The sequence below is a fragment of the Xenopus laevis genome, chromosome 2L (assembly GCF_017654675.1).
Source record: "Xenopus laevis strain J_2021 chromosome 2L, Xenopus_laevis_v10.1, whole genome shotgun sequence".
NCBI classification, from domain to species: domain Eukaryota; kingdom Metazoa; phylum Chordata; class Amphibia; order Anura; family Pipidae; genus Xenopus; species Xenopus laevis.
In genome coordinates, this window is record NC_054373.1 from 186,121,290 (window position 1) to 186,146,908 (window position 25,619).

The following is a 25,619-nucleotide window of genomic DNA, read 5'->3' on the forward strand; positions in this document are numbered from 1 at the left end:
GGCATGTGCACTTAGATACATTTGTAACAATTTAAGATGCGCTAAGCAACAATTGTAACAATTTAAGATAAACAGATCTCTTGGGTAAACTGCGACTTGCAGCTTATAGGGCAATTCACCTTCATTAGCAAAACTGTGATAGAACCACAGAAGTATATTCAAACTTTCATAACCTGCCGAATTTTGTAAAATGAACACGGTCGTTTGGGGGTGTGGCCGCTAAAATGGGCGTGGTCAAAATGGTTCCTCTTCTGTTTCCAAAATTTTGGGAGGTGGGAATTTGTAATACCAGCCATGGCAGGTGGTTTACAGGTTAGGCCACTGAAATGTGGGCCAGGTGGCAAGTCTACCATAAAGTGGGACTGGCAGGGGGTTCAGTCTGAGCGGGACCCTAATTGTAGGCCCTGATTAATATACAATTTTAATAAAAATTGGTAAAACAAGTCAACTTCTAGACATTTCGGGAGCCTGACAGATAATTTGCTCTGCAGCCCAGAAACATCTAGTTATGCCACTGCCTCATGATATTGTCTGATCTTAACAACTGAATAAAAGACGAACCCCCCACATGTAATAAAAGGCACTAAGTTTGCCCAGGAGCAGTAACCAGTAGCAACCAATAAGATGTTTGCTTTTAAACATGTGACCAGGAAATTCTACCTGCTGATTGGTTGCTACAGGTTACTGCCCCTGGGCAAACTTAGTGCCTTTAATTATATAACCCCAAAAAGTATAGTAAATGTTGGCTTTTGGAGAATACTGGGAGTTGTAGTACAACAGCTGCAAACAGTAAAAAAAGCTAATTTAAAGGGGTGTTCACCATTGAGGTGGTATTTAGTAGGTTCTAGAATGTCCAATTCCTATCAACTTTGCAGTTGGTCTTCTTTATTAATATTTTATAGTTTTTGAATGATTTGCCTTTTTCTTCTTGAGCTTTGAAAAAAAAAACCAACAAATGCTCAGTTAGGGCAGAGACACACACTCAGATTTGGGGAGATTAGTCGCCAGTTGGCTAGAATGTAAATCACCGACGGGATGGCACTCGGAGAGTGCGTTTTCCGAAGTCGCCCGTAGTTGCCTCACAAGGAAACTTCGGGTGAGTTCAGAAACCAAATGATCCGAGTGCCATCCCGTCGGTGATTTACATTGTAGCCAGCGGGAGGCAGTTCAGGGAGATTAGTCGCCCGAAGAACAGGAGATTTGTTACCTGGCGACTAATCTCCCCAAATCTGAGCGTGTGTCTCTTCCCTAAGGCTACAAATATATTGTTATTGTTACTTTTTATTCCTCATCTTTCTATTCAGGCCTCTCCTATTCATATTCCAGTCTCTTATTCAGTGTTGGACTGGGCCAGCGGGAAACCGGGAAAAAACCCGGTGGGCCCCCACCGGCCCAGTTCCGGTCCTAGATTGGCCCCCGAACGGAAATAAAAGTTGATCGGCGCTGTTTAATCGCCATTGTCGCATTGGTCCTGATGTTCGCGCATGCGCACTCGTTTTTGCACATGCGCATGGGGCCCCCGAGGTTCACAACCCGGTGGGCCCCGACTGCGCCAGTCCGACCCTGCTCTTATTCAAATCAATGCATGGTTGCTAGGGGAATTTGCACCCTAGCAACCAGACTGCTGAAATTACAAACTGGAGAGCTGCTGAATAAAAAGCTAAATAAGTGAAAAACCACAAATAATAAAAAATGAAAACCAATTACAAATTATCTCAGAATATCCCTCTCTACATCAAACTATAAAATAACTACTTTTTCTACATTTTCCTGAAAATTTATATTGTTTTCTTATCCCCCCCCCCCAAAAAAAAAAAGAACAACAACTTTTACTCCAGGACCACAAATTTCCTGCACATAGATTCGGGGATTCTCCGATGCGCTAAAACTAAACGTTGGTGTGGCTAAAAACTACACATCCCAGGAGGCAACGCGCGCTCATCGCACATTTCCCCTTCTCGAACTCTAGGTATAAAGCCGCATCCGCCGGAAGTGACCTCCCTTTCCTGCCAGCGGCGCTTAGCAAGATGGCGGTGCAGATCTCTAAGAAGAGGAAGGTAGGCTCCAGAACGGCGCTCTTTTACAGTGTGCGATGGGTCCTTGTAGGCAGATACAGATAGGACTGGGGCCAGTGGGCTCCGGTGATTGTAGGGAGGTATAGAGGGGGCAGAGCTCAGTTCCCTCGGGGCAGATGGGTAGAGATTGAGTCGGGCCTGGGAGTCCAGAGCTGAAATGGCTGCGCGCTGTCAGGCCTCACACAACTGGAGTAAGTGCAGGGGGAGCTGGAACTGGCAAGACTTTCTTTTTTGCGACACTTGGTTGTTATACAGCAGTGTAGTTACTTACTGTCAGTGGGAACTGCTTGTCTCTGTATTAGGGTGTTATTTGTACCCCTGGAACTATATCCGCCTCACACCCCAATGTTTCTATATATCTGTAACCTTGTTATGAGCTAAGGGGGCCCAGTCTGAAGGTCAGTTAGGGGGAGATTTGGGGTGAGTGTTTATTTGTACCCTGGGTACCCCTGGAACTATAGCAGGGTGACACCCCAATGTTTCTATATATCTGTAACCTTGTTATGAGCTAAGGGGGCCCAGTCTGAAGGCCAGTTAGGGGGAGATTTGGGGTGAGTGCTTATTTGTGCCCTGGGTACCCCTGGAACTATAGCAGGGTGACACCCCAATGTTTCTATATATCTGTAATCTTGTTATGAGCTAAGGGGGCACAGTCTGAAGGTCAGTTAGGGGGAGATTTGGGGTGAGTGTTTATTTGTACCCTGGGTACCCCTGGAACTATAGCAGGGTGACTGTTACCCCAATGTTTCTATATATCTGTAACCTTGTTATGAGCTAAGGGGCCCAGTCTGAAGGTCAGTTAGGGGGAGATTTGGGGTGAGTGCTTATTTGTACCCTGGGTACCCCTGGAACTATAGCAGGGTGACACCCCAATGTTTCTATATATCTGTAACCTTGTTATGAGCTAAGGGGGCCCAGTCTGAAGGTCAGTTAGGGGGAGATTTAAGCTCAATTACTTATGTACTATATCCATAAAGTAATACACAAAGGGGCAACATGACCAAAGAAATTTGCAGTCCGTTGCCACAATTGTACAGTAAATAATTGTTTCTTTTTTTAGTTTGTTGCTGACGGCATCTTCAAGGCTGAACTCAATGAGTTTCTTACTCGGGAGCTGGCTGAGGATGGCTACTCCGGTGTAGAGGTCCGAGTCACCCCAACCCGGACTGAAATTATCATTCTTGCTACCAGGTAACCATTTGTATCTTTATTTCAATCACTTTCACATTTTCTCAAGTCTCATTTATGTTGGTGATATTGATATAGTGACATATATATATATATAGTATAGAAGCTTAGAGCTGTTAATTGTCCTAAAGAAGTGCAATGTTAAAAGATGTGCATTTGTAATGTGTGAATAACAACAATTTAAGAAGTCTACTTTATAGAATATAAATAAGATCAGAGGGCCCTACTACTTACAAAAGGGTTCAGTGCATCATAATGGAACAAGGCAGTTACTACTGGAAAATATAAGGGAATGTCCTTCTTAATCCTTCTAGAAAATGCTTTCACCATTATCCCAAGACTGTGTGTAAAATAGAATAATAAAGAACTAAATCCTTCAAATGAATGTGGTTAAAAATGTCACATTTTATATAGTGAACTTATTGCACGAGGCTAAAGTTTGAGCTTGTCAATAGCAGCAATGATCCAGGACTTCAAACTTGTCACAGGGGGTCACCATCTTGGAAAGTGTCTGTGACACTCACATGCTCAGTGGGCTCTGATTGGCTGTTGAGAAGCTAAGCTTAGGGCTCGTCACTAATTATCCAGCAGAAAATGAGCTTCCCTGGCTGTAATATAAGCTGATGCTACAGGTTTGCTGATTATTCAATTCTGATGCTAATTGCACTGGTTTCTGTGCTGCCATGTAGTAATTATGTGTATTAATTACTAATCAGCCTTATATTGTGACATTTCTATTCTATGTGTACTGTATATTGTGAGTGGCTCCCTAAGCTCAGTAAGTGACAGCAGCACAGAGCATGTGCAGTGAATCAGCAGAAAAGAAGATGGGGAGCTACTGGGGCATCTTTGGAGACACAGATCTTTACTGCTAAAGGGCTGTGGTTGCCTTGGGCTGGTACAGAAGCACAAAACATCATGTACAACATTTCTAGATACTTCTTTGTTAGGCTTTAGTTCTCCTTTTAAGTGAGAATTCAACCCCCGACTAATAAAGACCCCTACCCTCCATAGTCTCCGTTCCCCCGCACAGGTGTTGACACCTGTAAATTCCCCTAAACCTGTAATTACACCTCATTGCAGAGTGAGCCCAGTTGAGCTCATGGACGCCATCTTCTGGCGCTTTAATATTCAGGTCTGCTTTAGGCACTTCCACACTTTCAGTGCGTAGTGATCACGCAGTAGAAGACTGCTCCAACTGCGCATGCGCTGATACGGCACTTACTTTCCGACGATTACTGAGGCACTGAAGATGGCGCCCGTGAGCTCCAATGCGCTCACTCTGCAACGAGGGTAATTACAGGCTTAGGGGCATTTACATGTGTTAACACCTGTGTGGACGGGACTATGTAGGTGAGGGGTTTTTATTAGGTGGTTGAATTCCCCTTTAAGTAGGAATGGAACAAGTCAGGAATAGTCACAGTTGATATATCTCCCTTGTAAACGACACTGCTGCTTTTCTGACACCATTGCACCTTTTCTTACATGCAGAACCCAAAATGTTCTGGGTGAGAAGGGCCGGCGCATCCGTGAGCTGACTGCAGTTGTTCAGAAGAGGTTTGGATTCCCTGAAGGAAGCGTTGAGGTGAGTGTTCTCCTCCGTGCATGTAAACTATAGGAGCAGCAGCCCCCTTCCCACATCTCCCCTGACCCCACATCTCCGCCGACCCAATACTGCCCATTCCCCTGTACCTTGTACTAAAAGTAGAGTAGTGCAGAGCAATTGCTGGTGGATGTTGCTAGAATTCACCTTACTAGTTCCCTGGTAGTTCTTTAATTATTTGACTAATTCTGCCTGTTTAGTTTTCAGATGGGTGTCGGTGACCCCATTGCTGAACTATTGCTCTGTGAGGTTAAACTGTAATTGTTATTTCTTTCTATTTTCCATCTTAATATTTCAGTCTGTCATTCACTGCCTCGTTACTAGGGTCAACCATTAAACTTCAAACACATTGCAAAACCACCAAACAAAATCCGCACACATCATTCTAAAATCTTATTTAAAGGTGATCTAGCACTTTTAAAGGGGATGTTCACCTTCCAAACACATTTTTCAGTTCAATTGTTTTCAGATTGTTCACTAGAAAGTCTTTTTCAATTTTCATTTTTTACTGTTTTTCCAAAATCCAAGTCTGATTTTATTCCTCATCTTTCTATTCAGTCCTCTCCTATTCATATTCCAGTCTCTTATTCAAATCAATGCATGGTTGCTAGGGGAATTTGGACCCTAGCAACTAGATGGCTGGAGAAACTGGAGAGCTGCTGAATAAAAAGCTAAATAACTCAAATCTTAAAAAAAAATGAAAAGCAATTACAAATAGTCTCAGAATCACTCTCTACGCCATATTAAAAGTTATCTCAAAGGTTAACATCCCCTTTAATGTCCCTGGGTCTGTTTGTCTGGCAGCTCAGTAATTCAAGTGCAGACTCTGTTATAATTTGCTTCATTAGTTGATCCATTTCTCAGTAGGATCTATGGGGAATATCAGCAACTATTGTATCAATTCTAACAGCTGCCTTTAATGAGCGGGATTCTGCTCAGCAGGGACAAAGATAATAAATGTATCAACTGAATGTACCAATTTAGAACAGTTTACAGGGTCGGCGACCCCCCTCCCAGAGTTGCTTTAGAAGGTGAAAAACGAACCTTTACACTTCAATGTTAGAAAAGCTGTCAAACATAGAAAATAGAAAGTAATTGGGGAAAAAAGTCTATTTCTAGTCAACTGTCTGAAACCAACTGAAAAAAGTGTTGGAAGGTGAACCCCTTAAGGGCAAATACACTGGCAGATTTGGGGAGATTAGTTGCCCGGCAACAAATTGCCTCTTCTTCTGGCAAATAATTTCTCCAAACTGCCTTCCTGCCGGCTAGAATCTAAATCGCCAGTGGGAATGCACTTTGAGTGCTTCCTTTTCCGAAGTTGCCTCACGAGGAAACTTCGGGCGACTTTGAAAAACTAAGCGACCATAGTCTTCCTGCCGGCAATCATTCTAGCTGGTACTTCGGGGAGATTAGTCGCACCTAAAAAGAGATTTTGTCTCTGGGCAACTTTCCCCCCCGAATCTGCCTGTGTCTCTGCCCTTAATTGGATTATCTTCGGCCTGACGCACAAAAGGCAAGGACTGTTCAAATACAATGGATTCAGATACAGGTTTCTTCAGTGATGATTTGATGACGAGTCTTGACTTCCTCCTTTCATGCCCCAATCAGCTGGAGGAGCTGCGTTCTGCATGTTGCTTCAGCTGTTGGGTCCTCATAAGAAAGTTGTATGAAGACTCATGAGGCATTTGTCTGAGAAGAAAGCTGCCCTCTTCTATGGTTCCATCACCTGAGAATGGGCTCCAAATGTTTCATTTAGTTTAGAACTATGGTGGTTACGAAGCCCTTTCTTGTAATACTTGTGCCATGTCAGAATTATAAATTGTAAGCTCTGTAGGCAAAGGACTGACCCCATCTGAAAACAAATGCTTTGTAAAGCTACACATTTATTGTCATTGCTATTTGTATTACTCCTTTCCAAACAAGGGAAAGTTGTGCTCACCACTAGTTTTTAAAATCATTAGGCGGGGGTGCAATGAGGGGGTGACCACAAAATACATATAGTCAACTACAAGAGTCCTCTGCACTCAACCCATTATCAATATATTTAAGACAGAGACATTTTGTGCTACTGCTACTGAAAAATGCCTTACCCTTTAAACAACACAGGGATTGTTTGTCCATATATTGCAATATATTTCAGCTGGCCAACTACGTCAAAGTCATCCCATATCTGGCCAGTCCTACGCTTAATTTTCATCTGATTCATTAAGAATTCTATGGTTTAATTATACATTTTATAAAAGGGACGAACACGTTTTACCTGCAACTTACTAGCTGCTTTCAAAGTAAAACTCCCAAACTTGGCTGCCCTTTTATTAGACACCAGTGGGATCACCTGACTATAGTTGGAGGGGGTGGGAGCTACAACATGGAGCTGGTCACTTACTCCTTTCCATTCAGGCCTCTCCTATTCATATTCCAGTCTCTTATTCAAATCAGTGCATGGTTTGCTATGGTCATTTGAACCGCAAACAACCAGATTGGAGAGCTGAGGGAGAGGGAGTTTTTTAAGCAAACTGACTTACGCTGATATTTTCCTCTGTTTAGCTTTATGCTGAGAAAGTTGCTACAAGGGGTCTGTGTGCCATTGCCCAAGCCGAATCTCTGCGTTACAAACTTCTGGGGGGCCTGGCTGTGAGGAGGTGAGTGTATTTTGGGAAAATGGGATTTATTAAAGTGAATTGGGAAATGTAAAGTTAGGGAAATGTGTCAGTACATTTTTGTTCAAGTACTGAAAGGATATAATAAGCACAGGAGTCCGTTTTACTTTGAGATCCAATATTTAGTGTGTTAAATAACAAGGGTTAAACATTGCAGAGTTAATGTTACACTATGGGATCGTGTGCAAAACTGTCAGTCACATACACAACCTAAAGTAATAAGTGATTGGTGCAGGACTGTATAAGGGGCAGACTAATTGGAATTGACCACTTACAGACAGAACCATGGCAACATATACATCTGATTAGTATTTCAAACCTCTATTTCACAAATAATAACATTCATCGAGAAAAACATTTTTTTTGGGACTATCAGGACAAGATTTTGATGTAAATCCAGGAAACATTACTTAAAATTATAAGTAAACCTTAACAATAAGTGTAGAATTCATGAGGGCCCTATTCTATTGCAATGTACCTTCATTATTTATTTTAAATCCCAAGATATTAAGGGATACATGTGCTGTTAATATGAATGAATTTTGTTACAACAGCGCCACCTGCTGGTCAGTTTCCCACCAGTCTGACCAGCAAGTAGTCAAGGAAGTTGTCAGGAGAAAGAAAGAGGCTGATGTTCTTCTGTTTAGGAAAGATGTGAGAAAGGTTTCTAATTTTATTCCTAAGCAGAAGAACATCAGCCTCTTTCTTTCTCCTGACAACTTCCTTGACTACTTGCTGGTCAGACTGGTGGGAAACTGACCAGCAGGTGGCGCTGTTGTAACAAAATTCATTCATATTAACAGCACAGTCTACACTATAACCAAATGTGTAGGATTCATAGCCATCCCATGACAACTCCAGTTCCGTCCCATCATGCAATGTAGAAAGTTGTGGGCATTGTTTCTTTTCAGTAGAAAGTTGTATGGGGAAAAAAAAACTAAGCTTGTTTCTCTATTCCCCACTCAGAGCTTGCTATGGTGTCCTCCGTTTCATCATGGAGAGTGGAGCCAAGGGTTGTGAGGTTGTCGTTTCCGGAAAACTACGAGGCCAGAGAGCCAAGTCCATGAAGTTTGTTGACGGCCTGATGATCCACAGTGGAGATCCAGTCAATTACTACGTGGATACTGCTGTGCGCCACGTGCTCCTCCGACAGGGTGAGTGGGTGTAACATTTGCACTCCTAGTGGTGTCCTTTTTTTGTTGGGCAGTTCTAATTTAAAGTATTTTGCCTTAAAGGGATACTGTCATGGAAATAAAAAAAAAATTTCAAAACACCTCAGTTAATAGTGCTGCTTCAGCAGAATTCTGCACTTAAATCCATTTCTCAAAAGAGCAAACTCAATATATTCAATTTTGAAATCTGACATGGGGCTAGACCTATTCTGTTTCCTGGCTGCCCCCAGTCATGTGACTTGTGCTCTGATAAACTTCAGTCATATTTACTGCTGTACTGCAAGTTGGACTGATATCACCCACCCAGCAGCCCAACAACAGAACAATGGGAAGGTAACCAGATAACAGCTCCCTAACACAAGATAACAGCTCCCTGAAAGATCTAAGAACAGCACTCAATAGTAAAATCCAGGTCCCGCTGAGACGCATTCAGTTACATTAAGTAGGAGAAATAACAGCCTGCCAGAAAGCAGTTCCATCCTAAAGTGCTGACAAGTCACATGACTGGGGGCACCTGGGAAATGACTGTCTAGCCTCAAGTCAGATTTCAAAATGAAATATGAAAAAAATCTGTTTGCTCTTTTGAGAAATGGATTTCAGTGCAGAATTCTGCTGGAGCAGCACTATTAATTGATGCGTTTTGCAAAAAAACTTTTTTTTCCATGACAGTATCCCTTTAACTCTTGATAAAGTAAGCACTGATTATTTTTGGCCATGAATTTTCTCTGAATTTACAGTTTGTTCTCTACTTTGGCATTTGGTTTTTAAGGTAAAACAGTTTGATGGAGAGAGAGGCCCAAACAATATCTCATTGCTACTGATTTCTTTTGCCTTGTTTTATCAGCCCTTCAGTGATGAGACGATGACGAGTCAGAAAGGACCAGCAGTGTAGTGTGTCCTTCTCAGTGTCACGTTCTGTGCTGCTGTGTTTGGTTGCACTGCATCGACTTTGTCCTTCTTACTGATCGATATAGAGGCATTTGTCTGAGAAGGGTTGGCTGTAATTATTGAGGGCAAATCTTACCTTTTTTTGTTGCCCTCTTTCTGGCTGCCATTGGGTGAGCTGTACGGTTTGCCATGTCTCCACTAGGATGCCATATTGTTTACAATACATCGTTTTATACTTGCATAAAGGGTCATCGCTGCGCAATGTGTTGGCACTCTAAAAATACATAATAATAATAATAATAAAGGATGTTTGTACCATGGTAGCATAAGCTACATAAAATATAAAACCTAGTACACACCAGTATGGTGCTACATGGTGCATCCAAGACACTCCATGTGGGAGGATTTAATCCGACAATCTTGATGTATAATAAACTTGATTTGCCATAGATACAGTTGGGACAAACTCCTTTCTCCTGGTGTCACACACATATAACACAATGGCTGTGGCAGTACTTTGGCAACTATGGAGAAAGGGGTATGACATGCGCAACGATACTCCAAAACCAGTGAATGTTAAAGAGATACTGTCTTGGGAAAAACAATTTTTTCAAAACACATTGGTTAATAGTGCTGCTCCAGCAGAATTCTGCACTTAAATCAGTTTCTCAAAAGAGCAAACCGATTTGACATGGGGCTAGACATATTGTCAGTTTCCCAGCTGCCCCAGTCATGTACTTATGCTCTGATAAACTTCAGTCACTCTTTACTGCTCTACTGCAAGTTGGAGTGATATCGCCTGCTCCCTTTTCCTCCCAGCAGCCAAACAAAAGAACAATGGGAAGGTAACCAGATAGCAGCTCCCTAACACAAGATAACAGGTGCCTGGTAGATCTAAGAACAACACTCAATAGTAAAATCCAGGTCCCACTGAGACACATTCTGTTACATTGAGAAGGAAAAACAGCAGCCTGCCAGAAAGCAGTTCCATCCTAAAGTGCTGGCTCTTTCTGAAATCACATGACCAGGCAAAATGACCTGAGATGCTCCTACACACCAATATTACAACTAAAAGAAAATAGACTTCTTGGTTCAGGAATGACATTTTATTTGTAGTGAATTATTTGCAGTGTAAAAAGTGTCATTTAGGAATAAAAACGACAACTACATAACCGAATTCCTTAACGGTTTAGTGCTGCATGGCAGAAGAAAGTCTCAAGATTTCATGGCACTTTGGATGACACATTAGTTATGAGCTCTGACAACTGTCACTTGTTAAAGCATAACCAATAACTTACAAGTAACTGGTGCTTCTGTTGTGCACAAAGGGTTAATGTGAAGGTACAAAGGTTGCACATGTGGATTGGTCATTCTCACTCGTTTTCAGGCACAGTGTTGAACGTTGATCGTTTTCCTATAAAGTCTCTTGATTGCTGTAGTAAATGCATTTTTACTTTTAACCGCAGGTGTCCTGGGAATCAAGGTAAAGATTATGCTTCCCTGGGATCCAAGTGGAAAGATCGGACCCAAGAAGCCCCTCCCTGACCACGTCAGCATTGTGGAGCCCAAGGATGAGATTGTGCCGACGACCCCCATCTCTGAGCAGAAGGCAGCCAAGCCTGACCAGCCCCAGCCACCCGCCATGCCACAGCCCGTTGCCACAGCATAATGGGTACGTCATATTTACCTCTCACATCATAACTGCGGTTTTATTATTCTGAGCATTTAAAGTGCAAGGAAGTAAGTGCAAAGCCTATAGGTATTTCAATAGCAGGACTTGGTTTAGAGCTTCTCTCCTTCTGTGATGATACGATGACGAGTCTGAGTGGGTAAATCCTTTTCCAGTGGTCTCTGTCTCCATCACGTTCTGTGCTGTAGGCTGAAGCCCACTGAGTCAAGATTGCCCTTGGCTTGATGTCCTTGAGGCATTTGTCTGAGAAGGAGAAAGCGTCTGGCATTTCAGTGAGGTGTATTAAAGGGGAACTAAAGCCTAACTAAAGAAGTAGGTAGAAATGTTGTACATGATGTTTTGTGCTTCTGTACCAGCCCAAGGCAACCACAGCCCTTTAGCAGTAAAGATCTGTGTCTCCAAAGATGCCCCAGTAGCTCCCCATCTTCTTTTCTGCTGATTCACTGATTCACATGCTCTGTGCTGATGTCACTTACTGAGCTTCTTGGCCACCAGGGAAGCGGTAATATTGCTTCTGAGTAGGGATGCACCGAATCCAGGATTCTGAAATCTCATGACTTTTTGTCACAAAACAAGGAAGTATAAATTTCCCCCTTCCCACCCCTAATTTACATATGCAAATTAGTATTCTGTTCGGTATTCAGCTGAATCTGTCGCGAACAATTCTTATACGAATCCAAATTAGTGTATTTGGTGCATCCCTACTTCTGAGGGCTTTAATATGGCATTTTAAATTTAAAATGCAAATAGGCAGCAAAGGGGTGTTTAGTGCTCAAACCTACGCAGTAATATATTGCCGACCTAAGGGAAAGTAAAGGGAAGCCATACAGGTGTGGGATCTATTATCTGGAATGCACGAGACCTGGAGTTTTTCTGTAATTTGGATCTGCAAAACTACTATGAAGGCTGCTAAAACCATTTTAAACATGAAATAATTAAAATTTTTGTCACCAGTATTGATTTGACGTGGCTGTTCTCTTCAGGTACAACATTCTGGTTTATGTTAGAGAAGAAATAAAAGATTTAAATGGACCAGTAACATAAAAAAACATTTAATTAAAAGATGAGCTTGTGTAGAACGAAAAAAAACAGACAAATTAAACATTTAAATCGCTATGTCGTTAAGAAATATCTTACTCAAACTCCGCTTGGAGACACAGCGACTATCCATTGTGCGGCGCTCGATTTCTCCTCCCTGGCTATCTCCTATAAGGAAGGCTGGGAGGAGAAATAGCGCTGCACGATGGATCGTCGCTGTGTCGCCTTTTCCGAAGAGGAGTGCAAGGTACGGTAAGATATTTCTTAATAAAGACTTGGCAATTTAAATGTTTAACTTGTCTTTTATATGCAAATCTTTACTTGGAGGTCATCAAGTGCACTTTGAGAATTAAATGTACGTTTTTCTTTTTTTTTTTTTTTTTATAGCCTGCTGAAGACCTGGATTCAAATATTTTGGATGCAGCATCAAAAAATCTAAAATAAAAAATAAAATCCCAACTGTGTTGTGTATTTGTGTGCGTGCATCTGTTGTGGTCTGCCATACACGTAAGGAACCTGTTATCCAGAATGCTTGGCACCTGCCATGTACAGTGCAGGTATACTTTGAAAAGAGACGGCCTATTATAAGCTCTATAGACTGGACACGGCCAATAACTGACTTTTTATCCTGCGTTAACCCGCAAGGAACACACTGCAGAATGGCTAATTCTAACTGTAAACTCTGTAAGTTACCACTAGATGGAGCCATTACATCTGTCTATACAACTGTCACCTGAAAGGATAGGGGTGTGCCAGTCATATTTATTGTTTTAATGGATTTATAAAGCAACAACGTATTTTGCATATAAAATTTCAGATTGGAGAAAAGGAGATTTGTTACAGTGAGAGATGTGAAGATGTGGAATTGTCTCCCTGAATAAGTGGTACAGACTGATACATTAGATGGGTACAAGGAAGGGTCGGATGCTTTATTCACCAGTAGCTCCTCCCAGCAGACAGGAGGGAGCCAATGAGATTAGAGGAGGGAAAGGGGTGTTACAGGGAGAGCTGGGAAGTGAATCGGGGGTACAGGCTGATACATTAGATAGGTACAAGGAAGGGTCGGATGCTTTATTCACCAGTAGCTCCTCCCAGCAGACAGGAGGGAGCCAATGAGATTAGAGGAGGGAAAGGGGTGTTACAGGGAGAGCTGGGAAGTGAATCAGTGGTACAGGCTGATACATTAGATAGGTACAAGGAAGGGTCGGATGCTTTATTCACCAGTAGCTCCTCCCAGCAGACAGGAGGGAGCCAATGAGATTAGAGGAGGGAAAGGGGTGTTACAGGGAGAGCTGGGAAGTGAATCAGGGGTACAGGCTGATACATTAGATAGGTATAAGAAGGGGTTGGATGGTGTTTAGCAAGTGAGGGAATACAGGGATATGGGAGATAGCTCATAGTACAAGTTGATCCAGGGACTGGTCCATGTGCCATCTTGTGAGATTCCTTTTTTGGGTAAATTGGGGAGGTTTCTGTTTTTTTCTGTTTGACTTTTACTGATCAACTAGTAAAGCTCTCGTGTTGTAAATAGAAATAAATTGGCCCTTATTAACCTAATATTTGGTTCAGTAATAAACAGTGGGAGTGTATTTATATATTGACCCAAATAAACCCACTGGGAGACAGGATTCAGCTGTATGTGGGGAGTGCAGCACTGTGAGTGGTCTGGCTAAAAATCTGTAGGGTGGGGAGAGAAAGTACATTCACTGCTTGTTCTGGGTCAGGACTTCTCACTGGGGTGTGAGACTCGTGCAGTGGTGTGAGATGTATACAACTGGGTGTGAGATACAAACAGAAGTGCCGCACTATGACTCACAGCAGCCGCCATAAAGCGTGTATCAGCAAGTCTGTACTTGTGCATGGTGTATCATGATCTCTCTCGCCGGCGGGATGGCACTCTTGAGTGCTTCGTTTTCTCAAGTTGTTGTCTCGAGGAAACTTCGGAAAACCAAACGCTCCGAGTGGCGAAGCCTTGGGAGATTTCAAGATCCAAATTTTATATTTCGCTTCTATTTATTCAAAATAGGAACAACGGCACACTCGCTTCTTTACTTCTGCAAGAACTTCAAATCCTTTACTTTTTATTTCTGGTCAGATCTCCGCATAAAGAAAAGAATTTGAAGTTTTTGCAGAAGTATAGAAGGGGGGTTAGTCGCCCCCTAAAAAGAGATTTGTCACCGGGCCACTAATCTCCCCAAATCTGAGTGTCTCTGCCCTTAGGTATGTCGGTTATGGGGCAGGGCTAAATTTGCATATGGGAGGGGCTGAGTGGGAGGGATTAAAGATGTGATAAAGGACTGGGGCTTAGATCTTATTCAGTGTATCAGGGAGTCATTCACTGACTTATTGCAGTTGTTTTCTGCAGAACTGACCATCCTGTGAATTTCATTCTGGAGCTGGTGGGAGGGTCTTGTGTTTAATGCTGGGAGGGGTCCTACACTGCCTGTGTGTGATGGAATGAGGCTGGGGCAGACAAGGGGTTAATTGTCCAGCTGTTTGGATCTCATTGGCTACAGAGGAAATGGCGTGGGGGGGTGAGAACCAAACTTGATCCCCATGGAAAGGGTTGGGGGGGAAAGTATATTGGTGAGAACTTGGGGCTGAGGTTTTTAGGTTTTGTTCAGACAAAGTTGGAAGATAAGTGTGATTGTCAGAGACCACATATACAGTCGTAATTGTGTGTGTTCTTCAACCTCCTTATTGAACCTTCAGAGTCTGGTGCAAAGCAGCCTGGGAACCATTGCCAGGGGATATATAGACATACAAGAAAAAGTTCAGCTGCAGCACCTCTTTGTTGCAAAAAGTGAAACATTTTTATTTATTAGTTTGGGCTGGTCGTTGCAACAAAGAGGTGCTGCAGCTTTCTTAGAGACACACTGAGGCCATTGGGGCTCATTTATAAAGCCAAATTTGTACCTGGGCAGTAACCCATAGCAACCAATAAGCTGCAGGTTAAGCGCTGAAGCCAATCATCTGATTGGTTGCCATGGCTTACAGCCCAGGAGCAGATTTGCCCATTGATTATTAATAGCCTCAAGTTTTATCTCAGTGTAGAAAGTGGATGATCCGCTCTGTGACCCTGCCCCTACTGTACAGGGGTAGGACCTGTTATCCAGAGTGCTTGGGGTCTGACATTTTCCAGATAAGAGATTTTTCTCTAGTCGGCCCTCCTGTCAGTGCAGACGTTTGGGTTATGTCCAGGTTCACCTCTGGAGGCAGGACAGAAGAATTGGTCTCTTGGCCCCTCCCTCAGGATATATAGGCTCCACCTCTGTTCCTCAGTTCTTTTGTCCTGCCTTGGAGGTGAAGGATAGAAATCTCACTACTACTTTTTTTATTTTTATTTCTTTTACAGATGGAGGCATGCAGCGCTGTCTCCCAACATTTGTCTATTCCCTCCTTGCTGGCATATTGCAGCAAGTGGAATATTGACCACACATCCTAAGGATATATCCAGGCAATATATCAACACTATACCTGTTCCCTCCTTGTTAGCATATTGCAGCAAGTGGAATCAGAGGGCCACAAGCCATCGGGCTTTGTTTGGCTATTTCCTCACTGGTATGCCTATCTATCTTTGCTGGCAGTTTGCAGCAAGTGAAACCAGGAGACCACATTCCCTGATTGTCTCCTCCTTAGTCTGCCTATCCCTCCTTGCTGTCACTTCCAGCAAGTGGAATGGCGCTGCTTCAATCAGCGCCCTGGCCAGGTATGCGTTGTAGCTATCATCCCTGCTCGTGTCTTACTTGGCAGATCACATGGTGCCTTTTCCCTAAGGGCGCGCCCTCCACAGCGACCCAGGCCATTCTGGGATTCAATGCGTGGTGAGCGCGCCATTCGATGATGACGCGATCATAGTGCGCCTTTGGTTGGCGCGCCTAGGTCGCGCACATGCGGCTATCCATATATGGCGCAGCGCGATGACGTCATCGCCGCCATTTTGTTTTACCACGAGCGCATAGCTGCAGGGCGCGCAGCATCCTCTACCTATTTTGGCGTGTTTCCAGCTACACAGCTAAGCTGCGCACGCTAGGAGCAGCATCTGGCAGTGTCACAGCAGCCACCAGCTTCAACAACACACAGTGTCTGGTAAAGGCATCATATTTCTATAATATGGAGAGGTCAGATTCTTTGAGAGAACTCAGGGAGGATATACAGACTGCTAAATCTGTTAAGAAACCAGCTAAAAAGCCTGTAAAAGGGGCCAAGTGCAAGAAATGTAAGCATACACTTCGTAAGTCAGAATCCATATACTGTACTGACTGCAGCCCCTTGGAGCCGCCCATCTTGTAACCTCAACAGCTCACAACTACCAATTCACCCTTGTTGGAATTACACAGTAATGATAATTCTTTGCCTCATACACCAACAACAGGCAGCGCAGCACCACAAGTTCCTCCACAACTAGGGGACTTCTTAGAATGGGTAAAGACTGCACTTCAACCACCCACTTTCCAACAACACACCACTAAGCGCAAGGCGCTGGACTCCCCACCTGATGCTTCAGATTCTGAGGCAGGTCCTTCCTCCCGCATAGATGCCATGTCCTGTTTGGACTCAGTTGCTCCAGAATCAGGGGAGTTGAGCTCAGACTCACAGAGTGATTCAGACACTGAACAACCTACTTTTGCTAAACCTGATATTTCAAAGAAACTCCTGAGGGAGATGATGGCTACTTTACAAATAAAAGATGAAACTGTGACAGTCTCAAAAGCAGATAAGGTGCTGGGGGTCCATCAAAAGAAATCCCGTGCATTTCCTATTTTTACATCCATCACTAAAACTATTGATACAGAATGGTCACAACCTGACCGCCGTTTTACCTTGTCAAAACGTTTTTATGACACCTACCCTGTTCCTGAGGAACAGCGCAAAGTATGGGATAAGCCTCCTAGGGTAGATTCGGCCATTTCTAGACTCTCCAAACAAACTACATTACCAACTGAAGAGTCCGCATTTAAAGACCCCATGGATAGAAAATTAGAGTCTTCCCTCAAACGAGCATACTCTCAAACGGCAGCAATCCTCAGACCAGCCACAGCGGCAGCAGGCCTTGCTCGCACAGCTAGACATTGGGCACAAGAAATTGCCCAGAACCCTCCTACTTCAGCCCAGGAGTTAACAGGGGACATGAGTAGACTGAACAAGGCCCTTTCCTTTTTGGCCGATGCAGCGTTAGAAATTATTCGGCTAGCAGCAAGATCTTCCGCAAATTCGGTGATGGCCAGGCGAGCTCTCTGGCTTCGTCACTGGTCAGGGGATACCGCCTCTAAGAATAAGCTATTGAAACTGTGCTATACTGGTGAGTCCTTGTTCGGCCCTGACCTCAAGCAAATCATTACGGAAGTCACCGGTGGGAAGAGTACTTTCCTTCCACCAGGAAAAAGAGGCCGCATGGATCAACCCAACAGATCCACCAATAGGCGGACATGGTCCACTCCTACCCGCAATTTTCGTTCCTTTCGCTCACCTAACTTTCGTAACACCGGCTCAGACCAAGGTGCAAGACGTAATAAGACGCAGTGGCACCGGAAGCCTACCACCGCTAAACCCACCTCTACTTGACTGCCCCACCTCAACCCAGCATCCAAAGTAGGAGGTCGATTGTCAAACTTCCTGTCATGCTGGGAAACTCACGTCCTAGACAATTGGGTTCTGCAAATTATCCAGAATGGCTACAGAATTCATTTTACCAAATTGCCCCCAAGAAAATTTGTTCCGTCCGTGGTACCTCCACACAATCGACAAGCCTTACAACAAGCCGTCCTGGACCTACAACAATCACAAGTTATCGTTCCTGTGCCACACCTTCAAAAATTCAAGGGATTCTATTCCAATCTCTTCCTGGTCTCCAAAAAAGAGGGATCCTTCCGACCAGTACTGAACCTCAAGAGGTTAAATCAATTCATTCACAACCACAAATTCAAAATGGAGTCGATCAGGTCGGCCATAGCTTTCATGGAACCCGCCTGTTTCCTGACGTCGATCGACCTCCAGGATGCGTACCTCCATGTTCCCATCCACCCCAGTTCTCAACCCTTTCTCCGTTTTGCAGTCAACGACCAACACTTCCAGTTTGTGGCTCTCCCATTCGGACTTTGTACAGCTCCAAGAGTGTTTACCAAGGTGCTTGCACCATTGATCGCTCACTTGAGAACAATGGGGATTCATGTGTTACCATATCTGGACGATCTCCTACTCAAAGCTACGACTCAGGAGCAATCTGTCAGGGACACGGAGATCACTCTGCAAACTCTTTCACAACACGGTTGGCTGATAAATCACCGAAAAAGCTCCCTCCTTCCTTCCCAGAGCATAACTTTTTTGGGCCTACAATTCGACTCCCAACACCAGACGGTACAACTTCCCGAGGACAAGATCAACAATCTTGTCAACAATACCACCAAACTTCTACAACAAACCACAGTGACGGCCGGCGATTGCCTTCAGCTCTTAGGGTTCATGGTATCCGCTCTCGAAGCAGTTCCGTTTGCAAGATTTCATCTGCGTCCTCTACAACGCAATTTTTTACAATGCTGGAACAAAAATCATCAGGACCTTCAGCAACCCATTCCCATCTCTCCTCACACCAGGAGCAGCCTTTCTTGGTGGACCAACAGATTGCACCTACAATCGGGCAAGAGTTGGGCTCCAGTCAAGTGGGAAGTGGTGACAACCGATGCCAGCCTGTTCGGCTGGGGAGCTGTTTATCGCGAACACACTCTACAAGGTCGCTGGGAACCCCAAGAATCCCAACTACAAATCAATGTACTGGAACTTCGAGCAATTGTGTTGGCCCTTCAGGGCTGGTCCAGCCTCCTCCGGGCGCACCCGGTCAGGATTCAGTCAGACAATGCCACGGCAGTCGCCTACATCAACAAGCAAGGGGGTACTCGCAGCAAACAAGCGATGCTGGAGGCTACCAAGATCCTGACATGGGCCGAACTCCATGTTCCGGCCATCTCTGCGGTGTTTATTCCAGGAGTCCTCAATTGGGAAGCCGACTTCCTCAGCAGACAAACACTGGACCAGGGGGAATGGAGTTTGCATCCCGAGGTATTCTCCCAAATCACCAACAAGTGGGGGGTACCAGACATCGACATTCTGGCATCCCAACACAATTTCAAAGTTCCATGTTATTGCTCCAGAACCAAAGATCCCGGAGCAGCATTCACAGACGCGTTAGTGATTCCCTGGAACTTTCACAAGGTCTATGCTTTCCCACCGCTTCCGATTCTACCCAGAATCATTGCCAAAATCAAACAGGAAGGGTCGACCACTATCCTCATTGCTCCGGACTGGGCCAACAGACTGTGGTACTCAGATCTGATCAGCATGTCCATTTCCAGACCCTGGAGACTGCCCATGCGGTCCGACCTTCTCCTGCAGGGACCAGCATGTCACCCCAATCTGCCTCTGTTGCGTTTGACGGCCTGGCACTTGAAACCAAGTTGTGGTCCAAACGGGGGTTTTCCCCAGCGGCTATAGATATTCTGCTGCAAGCACGTAAAAAGACTACAGCCAAAGCTTACTACAAAGTTTGGAAGACGTTCATTGACTGGTGCTCCAACCATCAGCAGTCATGGGAAAGTAGCACGTCACAGATTATTACTGACTTCCTGGCTGCAGGTTTTGCCAAGGGTTTGGCACCTAGCACTCTTAAGGCTCACATCTCTGCCCTCTCTATCCTATTCCAAGTGAAATGGGCGGATCATCCGGATATTCAGCAGTTTTTCCAAGGGGCATTGAGGGCCCGGCCTCCCTTTAGGAACCCCACACCTCCTTGGGATCTGACGTTAGTTTTATCTGTCTTACAAAAGGACCTGTTTGAACCTCTTCACAGCTGTGACCTCAGATGGTTAACTCTTAAGCTTGCCTTTCTCATTGCGATCACTTCCGCCAAGAGAGTGTCTGAGATAGCGGCATTGTCGCATAAAGAGCCTTGGCTGGTTATTCACAACGACAAGGTTGTACTTCGCACTGTTCCTGGTTTCCTCCCTAAAGTCGTCTCGGCTTTTCATATTAATCAGGACATCGTTCTTCCCTCATTCTGTCCAAATCCGCATAATGACAAAGAAAGTCAACTTCACAAGTTGGACGTTGTGAGGGCAATTCGGATTTACAAACAGCGAACGGCTGGTTTTCGACGATCGGATTCTCTTTTGGTTTCCTACTCACCTGCACACAAAGGCCTAGCTGTGTCCAAACGCACTATTGCCAGGTGGCTCGTAGAGACTATCAACCAAGCCTACCTGCTCAGCCACAAACAGAAACCGTTCAGAGTGATAGCTCACTCTACCAGAGCACAGAGCACCTCGTGGGCTCTCCAGAATTCAGCTACACCAGAACAAATCTGCAAGGCTGCTACATGGGCTTCGCCCAACACTTTTATCAAGTTTTACCAGTTACACGTTTTTGCTTCTACGTCGGCCGTGTTTGGCCGTAAAGTTTTGCACACTGCAGTTGCTGAGAGACATGTCTGAACTTCATTTGGCTTAAATCAGGCTATATCCACCCAAATTATTGAGGGACAGCTTTGGAACGTCCCATACGTCTGCACTGACAGGAGGGCCGACTAGAGAAAAAGGGATTTATACTTACAATAAATGTTTTTCTAGTAGGCCGAACTGTCAGTGCAGTAAGTCCCACCCAGGCTGATTTTAGTATGGGTCTGTGGACTCTATTCTCTTGTCTCTCTATCTCTATACTCCTACTTTTGTCTCTTGACCTTCCTTCATGTCTTGCTGTCTCTTCAACCACCTCACTGAGCTTTATAACAGAACTGAGGAACAGAGGTGGAGCCTATATATCCTGAGGGAGGGGCCAAGAGACCAATTCTTCTGTCCTGCCTCCAGAGGTGAACCTGGACATAACCCATACGTCTGCACTGACAGTTCGGGCCTACTAGAAAAGAATTTATCGTAAGTATAAATCCCTTTTTCTGTAATTTGAATCTCCGTACCTTAAGAACAGAGAAATACGGTCAGATTCGGGGAGATTAGTCACCTTCTGACAAATCTCTTCTTCAGGCGACTAATCTCCTGAACTGCCTTCCCGCTAGAATGAAAAACGCCGGTGGGATGGCACTCGGGTCGATTTGTTTCCGAAGTCGCCCAAAGTTGCCTCACGAGGAAACTATGCGTGACTTCAGAAAACGAAGCGCTCTGATTGCCACCGGCGAGTTTCATTCTAGTGGGAAGGCAGTTCGGGAGATTAGTCGCCTGAAGAAGAGGAGATTTGTCACCGGGCGACTAATCTCCCCGAATCTGACCGTGTGTCTCTGCCCTAAAACTGGCCATAGATGTAAAGATTTTTAAAAGATCCGATCGTCACTGTGAGACCACGATTATCTCAGAACGATCGTACAAATTGACCATTAACTAAAAAGACCAATTTGGCAGGAAAACAAAGGGGAGCTGCCTGCTTGGCCCTGCAAACATAGATACATTGCACTGGGACCCACAAAGATTTTTTGACCTGGCCGATCAATTTCCTGACAGATGACGGCCGAAAAATCGTAAAATGTACGATCGTTCGAATCCCACTAACCGCACGATAATTTCGAAGGATTGGTCGGACTTCCCTAAAATCGGTCGTTCGGCAAGAAGAATCTTTGCGTCTATGGGGAGCTTAAGTCTACTAGAAAATCATACGTCAATCAAAAAACAACTGAAGTGTGAGTCAGGTGTCCTGATAGCCAGAATACCTGTCCTACAACTCCCAGCGACCCAGTTCAGACCGCCATCAACAGTGCTGGTGATAGCTTAACACTAGTTCCCCATAGCTTAAAACATAACTTTTAATAACTTATTGGTTAAAAACCACACACACCCTTAGTGTGCCACACTTCCCACGACCAAACAAAACCCACTGCGTTAACTACGTCAGTGCTGGACTGTGTCCTTAAAAACATTCAATAAAATTGCCCAGGTGGACGAGTGGATGGTCTCGTGGCAACTTGCAGCGTGACCAGAATCACCAAAGTGTTCCTAATAGGAAAGTCTACCCCAATCAGGACTGTAACCCCCTCCCTTCCATTTTTCCAGGAGTACCTGCCTATCTATGTAGGGAGCGGTCGGAGCTACTCTCACCACCGTCCACCTATGCTGCCCTACGCGTTTCGCCGACTCAGCGGCTTCTTCAGGGGCATGGGGTACTCCAGGAAACTCCAGGTACTCCTGGAAAAATGGAAGGGAGGGGGTTACAGTCCTGATTGGGGTAGACTTTCCTATTAGGAACACTTTGGTGATTCTGGTCACGCTGCAAGTTGCCACGAGACCATCCACTCGTCCACCTGGGCAATTTTATTGAATGTTTTTAAGGACACAGTCCAGCACTGACGTAGTTAACGCAGTGGGTTTTGTTTGGTCGTGGGAAGTGTGGCACACTAAGGGTGTGTGTGGTTTTTAACCAATAAGTTATTAAAAGTTATGTTTTAAGCTATGGGGAACTAGTGTTAAGCTATCACCAGCACTGTTGATGGCGGTCTGAACTGGGTCGCTGGGAGTTGTAGGACAGGTATTCTGGCTATCACGACACCTGACTCACACTTCAGTTGTTTTTTGATTGTGATATATTGTATTCAACCTTGCAGACCAGCTATCAAGTAAACATTGTTGTGCAGTGGATGCTAAATTGAACAATAGAAAATCATATAAACATGAAATAAACCCAATAGGCTGGTTTTGCCTCCAATAAGGATTAATTATATCTTAGTTGGGATCAAGTAAAACCTACTGTTTTATTATCACATAGAAAAAGACTATAGGTTTTATAATTCTGAATTATTTTATTAAACTGTGTCTATAGCAGATGGCCTTCTGGATAACAGATCCCATACCTGTTCTTTGTTGTCAGAAATGGAAATGTTATATCATCTTCAGATTGCAATTGAAACCCTTCAACACAGCATAGCCCTATGTAACAAGGAGATATTAGGGCTCATTTACTAATGAAGTACTGAGTGAAAGGTGCAATAAAATGTCCCCACCTCATCACTGTCACCCTGAAGTGAAGTTTCTCTACTGATACAGACATGCACATAACATTAGCTGCAATCGGTGGGCATAATGTCCAGAAGGTAAGACAAGAAGAGCAATGAGTTTACTTATTTATGTTACATTAGAGGCATTTGGGGTATAGGCTGATGGGAAGATTTGTTGCCCCTGATAAAAATAGACAAATGCGTGTGACAAATCTCCAAAAAATGCCTCAGTTGGAAATAATTAAAAAATGCTGGCAAATCTCCCAGTCGGCCACTGGCCTAAAAGCAACATTCACTAGAGTATTTACTTGTCCTTTACATTATATAAAGCCTCTTTAGCAGCTATAAGGAGCCTGTACCCCTCTCAGGGCGGGATTTCCTCTTATCACGCTCCTAGCTCACCCGCAAGTACTCTCCCGCGAGTCTACGCTCTCCACTGCTCCCTCTAGATGCCGCCCCTCAAATGTTGCTGCCCTAGACCTGGGCCTTTGTGGCCTTTCTACAAATCCGGGCCTGTTGGAGTCCCAGCACTAGTTACCCACAGTAACCAATCAGTAACACAGACTGGTCTGCTGTTTGAAAGCAAACATCTGATTGGCTGCTCTGGCCTTCTTTTATTACATTGTTAATTAAAAAATGTATTCATCTATGCTGCTGCAGAGGGTGACTTTGGTATGTGTTGTGCTCCTTTACTGTGATCATTAACTAATTGCCTTACACGACAGATTGTCTATTAACAAGAATTAGGCTTTGCTTCTTCCATTGAAATCACAATTCCTTTTGTCTATTAGATTTAATCTTGCAAGGAGCCCCTCAGCACAGAAATAAAAGCCTGGTAGTGTCACTTAATAGCTCGTAACAAGGTTACAGATATATAGAAACATTGGGGTGTCACCCTGCTATAGTTCCAGGGGTACCCAGGGTACAAATAAGCACTCACCCCAAATCTCCCCCTAACTGGCCTTCAGACTGGGCCCCCTTAGCTCATAACAAGGTTACAGATATATAGAAACATTGGGGTAACAGTCATCCTGCTATAGTTCCAGGGGTACCCAGGGTACAAATAAGCACTCACCCCAAATCTCCTCCTAACTGACCTTCAGACTGGGCCCCCTTAGCTCATAACAAGGTTACAGATATATAGAAACATTGGGGTAACAGTCACCCTGCTATAGTTCCAGGGGTACCCAGGGTACAAATAAGCACTCACCCCAAATCTCCCCTAACTGACCTTCAGACTGGGCCCCCTTAGCTCATAACAAGGTTACAGATATATAGAAACATTGGGGTGTCATCCTGCTATAGTTCCAGGGGTACCCAGGGTACAAATAAGCACTCACCCCAAATCTCCTCCTAACTGACCTTCAGACTGGACCCCCTAAGCTCATAACAAGGTTACAGATATATAGAAACATTGGGGTAACAGTCACCCTGCTATAGTTCCAGGGGTACCCAGGGTACAAATAAGCACTCACCCCAAATCTCCTCCTAACTGACCTTCAGACTGGACCCCCTAAGCTCATAACAAGGTTACAGATATATAGAAACATTGGGGTAACAGTCACCCTGCTATAGTTCCAGGGGTACCAGGGTACAAATAAACACTCACCCCAAATCTCCCCCTAACTGGCCTTCAGACTGGGCCCCCTTAGCTCGTAACAAGGTTACAGATATATAGAAACATTGGGGTGTCACCCTGCTATAGTTCCAGGGGTACCCAGGGTACAAATAAGCACTCACCCCAAATCTCCCCCTAACTGACCTTCAGACTGGGCCCCCTTAGCTCATAACAAGGTTACAGATATATAGAAACATTGGGGTGTCACCCTGCTATAGTTCCAGGGGTACCCAGGGCACAAATAAGCACTCACCCCAAATCTCCCCCTAACTGACCTTCAGACTGGGCCCCCTTAGCTCATAACAAGGTTACAGATATATAGAAACATTGGGGTAACAGTCACCCTGCTATAGTTCCAGGGGTACCCAGGGTACAAATTATCACTCACCCCAAATCTCCCCCAAACTGACCTTCAGACTGGGCCCCCTTAGCTCATAACAAGGTTACAGATATATAGAAACATTGGGGTGTGACCCTGCTATAGTTCCAGGGGTACCCAGGGTACAAATTATCACTCACCCCAAATCTCCCCCTAACTGACCTTCAGACTGGGCCCCCTTAGCTCATAACAAGGTTACAGATATAGAAACATTGGGGTAACAGTCACCCTGCTATAGTTCCAGGGGTACCCAGGGTACAAATAAACACTCACCCCAAATCTCTCCCTAACTGACCTTCAGACTGGGCCCCCTTAGCTCATAAC

General features: G+C 44.4%; 1 protein-coding gene and 3 non-coding genes across 4 annotated transcripts; all 4 read left to right on the forward strand.

Annotated features, from left to right (window-relative positions):
* Window positions 1-2,013: 2,013 nt before the first annotated feature.
* rps3.L (ribosomal protein S3 L homeolog) lies at window positions 2,014-12,773 on the forward strand (the record flags this gene model as incomplete). Its single annotated transcript, NM_001100939.1, is given in 7 exon segments — window positions 2,014-2,057; window positions 3,136-3,266; window positions 4,755-4,848; window positions 7,414-7,508; window positions 8,493-8,680; window positions 11,053-11,258; window positions 12,702-12,773. Coding segments are annotated over 6 exon segments (741 nt in total). The 3' UTR covers window positions 11,256-11,258; window positions 12,702-12,773.
* LOC121400224 lies at window positions 6,420-6,564 on the forward strand. The gene has a single exon (XR_005965634.1). It is a non-coding gene; the product is annotated as a small nucleolar RNA SNORD15 (small nucleolar RNA).
* Window positions 9,545-9,691, forward strand: LOC121400223. Its single transcript, XR_005965633.1, has one exon. It is a non-coding gene; the product is annotated as a small nucleolar RNA SNORD15 (small nucleolar RNA).
* Window positions 11,383-11,528, forward strand: LOC121400222. Its single transcript, XR_005965632.1, has one exon. It is a non-coding gene; the product is annotated as a small nucleolar RNA SNORD15 (small nucleolar RNA).
* Window positions 12,774-25,619: the final 12,846 nt, after the last annotated feature.